Source organism: Mandrillus leucophaeus, unplaced genomic scaffold (genome assembly GCF_000951045.1).
Source record: "Mandrillus leucophaeus isolate KB7577 unplaced genomic scaffold, Mleu.le_1.0 Scaffold1109, whole genome shotgun sequence".
Classification (NCBI taxonomy): domain Eukaryota; kingdom Metazoa; phylum Chordata; class Mammalia; order Primates; family Cercopithecidae; genus Mandrillus; species Mandrillus leucophaeus.
Window position 1 is genome coordinate 140,479 of NW_012099310.1, and position 9,619 is coordinate 150,097.

Genomic DNA, 9,619 nt, shown 5'->3' on the forward strand with positions numbered 1-9,619 from the left:
GGCTGGGCGCGGTGGCTCAAGCCTGTAATCCCAGCACTTTGGGAGGCTGAGGCAGGCGGATCACGACGTCAGGAGATCAAGACCATCCTGGCTAAAATGGTGAAACCCCGTCTCTACTAAAAACACAAAATAAATTAGCCAGGCGTGGTGGCGGGTGCCTGTAGTCCCAGCTACTCGGGAGGCTGAGGCAGGAGAATGGCGTGAAGGAGGCAGAGCTTGCAGTGAGCTGAGATTGCACCACTGCACTCCAGCCTGGACGACAAAAAAAAAAAAAAAAAAAAAAAAACCATTGAAAGCCAATCAACTCTTTATGTGATTTTTCAGTCAATCTGAATCTCAGGGAAAACTGTACAAAGTTCTTTCTCTAGCCCCAATTTCACTGTCCCTCTCCAAAGTGGTGATACTGGTGACCATCCCACAGCCACAAGCCACACCAGCCACCATGGTGGAAATGTGCAAAATCCATGTATGTCCTTCCTTTCCAAATATCCAGGTGATAAATTAGTATGTCATTAAACATTACATATACCGGAAATTTCTACAGACCATCATCTTCACTTGCTCATGTGATTTGAAAATGTGTATCTCAGAAATTCAGCTCTCTAGCTTGTACAATACACATGACCAGAAAACAAGACACACAGGATCTACCTTCTTCCTATCCAGCCAAGTGACTGATTTTTTAAGAGATTCAAATGTAACCATGTTTACTTTCATTTAAAAAACACACTGTAACAAAACTGTGTAGGAATGCTGTGATTCTAGATTCAGCTTATTAGAAAAAGGAGTAGGGGCCAGGTGCAGTGGCTCACACCTGTGATCTCAACACTTTGAGAGGCCAAGGTGGGAGGACTGCTTGAGGCCAGCAGTTTGAGACCAGCTTGGGCAACATAGTGAGACACTGTTTCTACAAAACAAAACAAAACCAACACCAAAAAGGAGTAGGAAGAATAGTGTACAACATTAAAAAAAGAAGAAAGTCTTTAATAGCAAATTATACTTCTTAGCCAAGTATTCTTAGTTACCTTCAACAATGTCTACAGCTTGTAAAATCAAAGAGGGAGGTGAAGGGAGGGTGGAGAGAGTGAGTACAGAGGCATCCATGAGTTGGGTGAAGCCTGGGTGGGAGTGCCTCAGTGCATGGTCACGACAGGATGTGCTCCAGTACTCCTTGTCTGATCAGCTGCTCACACTTCCAACGAGGTAAAAAGTGCTGAGGGGACAAGAAGGGATGCAGAAAGAGTAAAATAAATGATTGGGAAAGAATTTGAAATTATTTCTTGTATCATTAAAAAGTAGCACTGATTAGTTTTCAAACTCCAACAAGTAAGTAGTTAAAAGTTAAACTTAAGGGGTTGGGCGCAGTGGCTGACACCTGTAATCCCAGCACTTTGGGACGCCAAGGCGGGCGGATCACCTGAGGTCGGGGGTTCGAGACCAGCCTGACCAACATGGAGAAACCGTGTCTCTACTAAAAAATATAAAATTGGGCCGGGTGCAGTGGCTCACACCTGTAATCCCAGAACTTTGAGAGGCCGAGGCAGGTGGATCACGAGGTCAGGAGATCGAGACCATCCTGGCTGATATGGTGAAATCCACTCTCAACTAAAAATGCAAAAAATTAGCCAGGCACAGTGGCAGGCGCCTGCAATCCCAGATACTCAGGAGGCTGAGGCAGGAGAATGGCATGAACCTGGGAGGTGGAGCTTGCAGTGAGCTGAGACCACGCCACTACACTCCAGCCTGGGTGACAGAGCGAGACTGTCTCAAAAAAAAAACAAAAAAAAAACAAAAAACAAAATTAGCCGGGCATGGTGGTGCATGCCTGTAATCCCGGCTACACAGGAGGCTGAGGCAGGAGAATCGCTTGAACCTGGGAGGTGGAGGCCGCAGTGAGCCGAGATCGTGCCATTGCACTCCAGCCTGGGCAACAAGAGCAAAACTCCATCTCAAAAAAAAAAAAAGTTAAATTTAACTATATTTGCTGTTTTAATCACACTGAAATTGATGCTATTTAGAGTTGTACAGAATTCTGACTTTCACAAATGAATTCAGTTTGCTTAAGTTCAATTCAACTAAGACTTCTGAATCTAGTAGGTATCGTCCTTAGTGTTTGTATTTTTTAAATTATGCACAGAGAAATCCAGATAGGTGTGATTTGGATTATCACTGGCCCAACAGCCTATCAGGAAGACCCATGAAAGGCTCATTTCTCCATAAAACCCGCTCTAGGATTTCAGAGTCTGAACATTCTTCTAATAACAAGTGACAACTTTCCTCCTCTATTTCTCAAGGATGAAAAGTATTCATGACCCACAGTGCGGGTGCTATTCACATGGTACGTGGGAAGATGCCAACACCCAGGTATTGCTTGTCCCGTGTCTTCCTAAGAGGATGTCGCTCTTGCTCTAAGGGAACCAGGGGCAGGTGGAAAGATGTCCCCTTCCCTCTCAAACACAAGGACTTACAGAAAACACTGACTGCCCTGGAGGAGGGAAGCTCAGGAAGGAAGGCAGGAAGGTTTTCCGATCCACAGGGGGTCAAAAAAATCTCAAAGGAAGACCTCAAGGAAGCAAAATGTAACCTCAGTAGCCATGTGCACGTGAAGGTCCTGCCTCACAAACTCAAAGGCCTTACAAGAGATCCATGACCAAATTCTTCTAAACCAATCTTGAAGATACATGAGCCAAGAAAAATGTAAAAAAACACAACAAAAACAAAATAACTGAGTTGTTCATTTAATATCCATACTAATGCTGGTATTAAAACAGATGGAGAGTATTGATTTCTGGATAAAAATAAACAGTGCTTGCCATAGTGACAAATATAAAAGAATGTATATTAGAAAATGTTTCCCAGCCAGGCATGGTGGCTCATGCTTGTAATCCCAGCACTTTGGGAGGCTGAGGCAGGTGGATCACGAGGTCAGGAGTTCGAGACCAGCCTGAACAACATGATGAAACCCCACCTCCACTAAAAAAAAAAAAAAAATACAAAAATTAGCCAGGCATGGTGACATGCGCCTGTAATCCCAGCTACTCAGGAGGCTGAGGCAGGAGAATCGCTTGAACCCAGGAGGCAGAGGTTGCAGGGAGCCAAGATCGTGCCACTGCACTCTAGCCTGGGTGACAGAGGGAAACTCCACCTCAAAAAAAAGCATATATATATATACACACACACACACACACACACATATATATATACACATATAAAATGTTTCCTACTAATTCTTTAGAGTATATGAATGATCTACACCAGATTCTACAGAAAATTCAGATGTGGTTGAACATTAGAAGCCCCTAATACCAACCATCAACTGTGGCTGATATTGTTTCTTTTTAATGCCTCCATTTTTATAATTGAGGGTAGGGTCACAGCTGAGAAACAGACTTAAAAAATTCAACCACCAGGCCAGGCGCGGTGGCTCACACCTGTAATCCCAGCACTTTGGGAGGCCGAGGTGGGCGGATCACCTGAGGTCAGGAATTTGAAACCAGCCTGGCCAACATGGTGAAATCCCACCTCTACTAAAAAAACTACAAAAATTAGCCAGGCATGGTGGCAGGCGCCTGTAATCCCAGCTACTTGAGAGGCTGAGGCAGGAGAACCGCTTGAACCCAGGAGGCAGAGGTTGCAGTGAGCCAAGATCGCACCATTGTACTCTAGCCTGGGGTACAAGAGCAAGACTTTGTCTCAAAAAAAAAAAAAAAATTCAACCACAGGACAGCATTTGGGATGAAGGGACATTTCACATATCTTGCTTTATGAGGATGGCTTTTTTCTTGTTCTTGTGAACCACAGCTTCCTCCTGGGCCCTCCAGAAATATAGTTGCTTATCAGAGCATTAATTCATTATCTGCTTTCAATTCATTAGTGTCCTAAGAGAATACTGCGACAGAAATTGTTGCCTTAACAACCAAAGACTTTAGGGAACCCTCAAAATCTTTTTTAAAAATATTCAACCTTTGTTTTAGAAGCTCCAACGGTATTAGTAAAATAATTTTAGTCAACTATTAGTAAAACAGTTTTAAAGCTCCAAGGGTATTAGTAAAATAACAGATCAACTCACCCTGTTAGGAAAATAAGCTCAAGAACCACATGACCTGAAACATTCTTTTGCTCCCTGCCATGAACAAAGTGAACACCAAATCCTTAGGGTCATCAGATCCTAAATGGCTGACCCCAAGATGGCAGGCAAGGAAAGAAAAAGAACAGCTTTTATTAGGTCATTTTTCCTCCTCACAACTTCAGAAAATTGGGATAGGATAAAAAATTTAGTGGTCAGGCAAAGTGGCTTACACCTGTAATCCCAGCACTTTGGGAGGCTGAGGTGGGTGGATTGCTTGAGCTCAGTAGCAAGACCAGCCTGGCCAACTGGTGAAACTCCGTCTTTATAAAAAATACAAAAATTAAACGGGTATGGTAGTGCGCACCTGTGGTCCAGCTACTTGGGAGGCTGAGGGCGGGGGATCACTTGAGCCCAGGAGGCAGAGGTTGCAATGAGCAGAGATTGCGCCACTGCACTCCAGCCTGGGGAACACAGCCAGACCCTGCCTCAAAAAAATAATAATAGACCAGGCACGGTGGTTCACGGCTGTAATCTCAGCACTTTGGGAGGCAGAGGCAGGCAGATCACAAGGTCAGGAGATCAAGACCATCCTGGCTAACACAGTGAAACCCCATCTCTACCAAAAATACAAAAAAAAAAAAAAAAATTAGCCGGGAGTGGTGGTGGGCTCCTGTAGTCCCAGCTACTTGGGAGGCTGAGGCAGAAGAATGGCGTGAACCCAGAAGGCGGAGCTTGCAGTGAGTGGAGATTGTGCCACTGCACTCCAGCCTGGGCAACAGAGCGAGACTCTGTCTCAAAAACAAATAAATAAAAGTAATAATTTAGCTAATGTGAATTCATCTAATGTGAATTTGAAGATTTCTAGGGAAATAATTAATATACTGACATTACTTTGGGCATGGTGGTTCACACCTGTAATCCTAGCACATTAGGATGGCAAGGTGGGTGGATTGCTTGAGCCCAGGAGTTCGAGACTAGCATGGTCAACACAGCAAGATCCCATCTCTATTTTCTTTAAAAATAGATAGATAGATAGATAGATAGATAGATAGATAGATAGATAGATAGATAGACAGATAGATAGATAGATAGATAGATATAGAGAGATTCCTTATAAGGACAAATTTAGCTTAAGTTACAACTTTACAATTTTAATCTTCCTCTATTAAATTGTTATGTTTACATACCAAATACTTGAAAATTCTTTTTTTGAAAATAGAAAAATCTGTATCACTATTGGTTTGCTAAAGAACTAGGATTTATAAGGCAAAGTGTAAGGTAAAAAAACTGCTTAGGAACTTTAAATATAAGCAATATCTTACTAAATGAATTAATCGTTTCTTAATATCTGCAACATTTGCTTCCAGTCTTAATATTCAGAAAAAGTACAGAACAGGGTGTATTATACTACAGATAATGCCTAAGATATAAACGATCATCACAAGTTGATATTTATTTTGCTATTCCAACTTTTCCACCATTCAGCAGTCATAAGATTTAAAGTAAAGTATCTGAAGATAAGAAATACCTGGCTATTTTTTTTTAATAGGACTGAAGTGCCATCATCAACTTCAAATTCTCCATAGTCTTTTAGACATCGGACCTGAAAGAAAAAACGTGAGATATTTTATCTAAATTAGTTTTTAATATGCAGTGACCAAAAAATAAATCGGCATTATACAAATACATAGACAGTAAGGACTTCGCGTTTCTTCTCTGTGTACTTAGGCCTAGTACTACTACTGTGGTATTCTAATAGTTTCAAGTGTCCAGTTTTGACAGGGAGGAAGAAGAATCGCAAAATCTCTGCTAGTAAATAAATGTCCGTGCTGACAGCAAGGCGATGCAGGAAGGCAACGATGTTGTCTCCTTCCCCTCTGAAATCTTGAAAAATTAAGCAGGTGAAATACCTATCCACAAGGAATGCTTTAGATCTGCTCCAACCTGCTTCTTATAGATCCCTCCCATAAAATATCAATATCTGAGAATGGGACACAGGTAAGTCTGCAGTATTTGTTTTTGGAAGCAATTCTTCCAGTCCCATTGAAAATTCAGCTGATTTCCCAGGAATACTTAGAAGTACACCGTGGAGGAGCAGATGCCACCTCACGTGACAGGATTCAGGAGTGGCAGCCTTCTGATATCCACCTCTGCAACTGCAAAGGTGTTCCCAAGCACAGGTTACAGACCTGCTACAGCACTAAGTGTGGGAAGTAAGGAGGCACTTTTCCTCTTCTAGGAGAATTCAGACTGAAGGTTATTCTCACGAGTACTAGCGATGAACTGCTATTGTCGCCAGGAGTGTCAATGCCAGCAACAACTATGTCTTCCACTTTTCCAGATAATTTTATCATGTCCTACCATTCCTCCAGAACTTTACCAAAGCACTCAAATTATTTTAATTAAATATGAGAAATATCACTCCAGAAAAATCCCCAAGCCCTTTGCATTTGCTTTTTTTTTTTGAGACGGAGTCTTGCTCTGTTGCCCAGGCCAGAGTGCAGTGGTGTGATCCACACACTGCAACCTCTGCCTCCCAGGCTCAAGCAATTCTCCTGACTCAGTGTCCTGGGTTGCTGGGATCACAGGTGCTCACCACCATGCCCGGTTAATTTTTAAATTTTTAGTAGAGACGGGGTTTCACCATGGTGGCCAGGCTGGTTTCGAACTCTTGACCTTAAATGATCGGCCTGCCCCCGCTTCCCAAAGTGCTGGGATTACAGGCATGAGCCACCACGCCTGGCCGCATTGGCTTCTCTAAATAGACTTTTATTTTGGAAAATCTCAAACACATTCAAAAGTAAAAACACTATTCCATGTCCCCATCAACTGACATCAACACATGGCCAAGTCTGTTCCCCTGACCCACTTGTGGGTTATTCTGAAGCAAATCTTAGATATCATTTCACCTCATCTGTAAATATTCTACTGTCTACTTCTATAAAACCAGATAATTTTTAAAAATCCCAATACTGACTGTAAATGGCAGCTCATGACTATAATCCCAGCATTTGGGGAGGCTGAGGCAGGTGGATCACCTGAAGTCAGGAATTCAAGACCAGCATGGTCAACATGGTGAAACCCTGCCTCTACTAAAAACACAAAATTTAGCTGGGTGTGGCGGTGCGTGCCTGTAATCCCAGCTACTCAGGAGACTGAGGTTGCAATGAGCGAGATCACACCAGTGCACTCCAGCCTGGGTGACAGAATGCGACTCTATCTCAAATAAATAAATAAAAATTATTAAGATGAGAGAGTATTGGCATTTATTTATTTATTTATTTTTGAGAGAGAGTCTCACTCTGTCACCCAGGCTAGAGTGCAGTGGTGTGATCTTGGCTCACTGGAACCTCCGCTTCCCAGGTTCAAGCAATTCTCCTGCCTCAGCCTCCCTAGTAGCTGGGATTACAGGAGTGCGCCACCATGCCCAGCTAATTTTTTCGTATTTTTAGTAGAGACAGGGTTTCACCATGTTGGCCAGGCTGGTCTCGAATCCTGACCTCAAATGATCCACCTGCAGCCTCCCAAAGTGCTGGGATTACAGGCATGAGCCACCGTATCCAGCCTTATTTAATAATTTTTAATATCATGAACTATCTAGTTAGTACCCAAATTTCCCACCTGTCTCATGAATTTTTTTAAGGTTTCCACATTGAAATCAGAATCCAACAAAGGCACACATCACCTTTTTTTTTTTAATGTCTTGTACGTGTTTTTTAATCTATAGGTTTCACTTCCTCTTTATTTTTTCCTTCCCCTTGGCATTTTATTTGTTGAAAAAATTGGGTGAATAGTTTGTCACTGCAGCCTTGAACACCTGGTTTCAAGCAATACTCCTGCCTTGGCCTCCCAAAGTGTTGGGATTATAGGCATGAGTCACTGCACAGGGTCAGTACAACTTTTCACAATCAAGATTTTGTTGTGGATTTCTTTGGGGTCATTTAACATGTTCCTTTGTCCCTGCGTTTCCTATAAAATGGAAGTTAGGTCTACATCAGATAAGGTGACTTTGTGGCAAATGGTGTTATGTACTTTCTATTACAAGACCCCATAAAACACAAAGTGCCTGGCTGTCTCTTTTTGGATATTGAGGTTAATCAGTGGGCCCAAGTGTCATCCATACTTATGCATTATAAAGATCTCCATTATCCACTGAAAGATTTTAGTAAATAAAGGGTTACAAGCATTAATCTATTTCTTATATTCCTACTACATTTGTTAGCTGGAATTCTTCTATAAAAAGAAATTTCCTTTGTAAACTATTAGGCCACGTTAAGATAGAGTTTGTATAGTAAAAGCAATGGATGCTTTGATTCCATTCTCTAACTTGCCACCTTTCTTTTTTTTTTTTTTTTTGAGACGGAGTCTCGCTCTGCCGCCCAGGCTGGAGTGCAGTGGCCAGATCTCAGCTCACTGCAAGCTCCGCCTCCCGGGTTCACGCCATTCTCCTGCCTCAGCCTCCCGAGTAGCTGGGACCACAGGCGCCCACCACCGCGCCCAGCTAGTTTTTTGTATTTTTTAGTAGAGACGGGGTTTCACCGTGTTAGCCAGGATGTCTCGATCACCTGACCTCGTGATCCGCCCGTCTCGGCCTCCCAAAGTGCTGGGATTACAGGCTTGAGCCACTGCGCCCGGCCACTTGCCACCTTTCACATGAGTTGGATCCCTCACATTCTCCAAGGAAACCTCAAAAGTGTTTTATTTTTTTAAAATTTTGTTGGCCAGGCACGGTGGCTCATGCCTGTATTCCTAGCACTTTGGGAAGAAGAGGCAAGAGGATTGCTTGAGCTTAGGAGTTCAAGATGAGCCTGGGCAACATAGTGAAATCCCATCTCTACAAAAAATACAAAAATTAGCTGGATGTGGTTGTGAGCACCTGTAGTCACAGCTACTCTGGAAGCTGAGGTGGGAGGATGACTTGAGCCTGGGAGGTGGAGGTTCCTAAAGTAAACCAGGACTCCTTGCACTAAAATAGTTGATTCCATGTCCTAAATAACAAATGAGCCAAGATTGTACCATTGTACACCAGCCTGGGCAACAGACCCAGATACTACCTCAAAAAAAAAAAATTTTGTTGTTCTTTGGTGTCATTATGCATTCATGCTTCTAACACAATTGATGTAATCCAATTCACCGCAGTTATTATTCACATTGATGCTAAAATTGTCCATTTTTTGGTTAGCAAGAGCTCCTTCAAATTGGCCCCCACATCCTTCCAGCAGTCTCTGCTTAGTCCTTGACACCTTCCTTCCTTTCTGGGAAGACAAGATGTTTCATGTTCAGTTTGTACATTTTTTATTCAGAACCTGGAATCAGCTATTTTTGTGCCAGGAGTCCTGGTTTACTTTAGTGGGAAGTGGCATTTAGGTATAGAATCTGGACACTCATGGCTAACTGGCTTGGTCATTGTTTCTAGGCCTTTTCAGTGGGCAGAGCTAATCAATACTTTTTTTTTTTTTTTTTTTTGAGACAGAGTTTCGCTCTTGTTGCCCAGGTTGGAGTGCAATGGCGCAATCTTGGCTCACTGCAACCTCTACCTCCCGGGTTCAA

At 42.7% G+C, this 9,619-nt stretch overlaps 1 protein-coding gene across 1 annotated transcript in view; it reads right to left on the reverse strand.

The window, feature by feature from the left end:
- Window positions 1-987: 987 nt before the first annotated feature.
- Window positions 988-9,619, reverse strand: part of GINS1 (GINS complex subunit 1 (Psf1 homolog)) — a 53,518-nt gene continuing 44,886 nt past the window's right edge. Inside the window, exons 3-4 of the mRNA XM_011992889.1 lie at window positions 5,598-5,672; window positions 988-1,213 (exon numbers count right to left, since the gene is read on the reverse strand). Of these exons, the coding sequence (XP_011848279.1) occupies window positions 1,145-1,213; window positions 5,598-5,672 (144 nt within the window). The 3' untranslated portion in view covers window positions 988-1,144. The remainder of the gene's footprint in view (window positions 1,214-5,597; window positions 5,673-9,619) is intronic.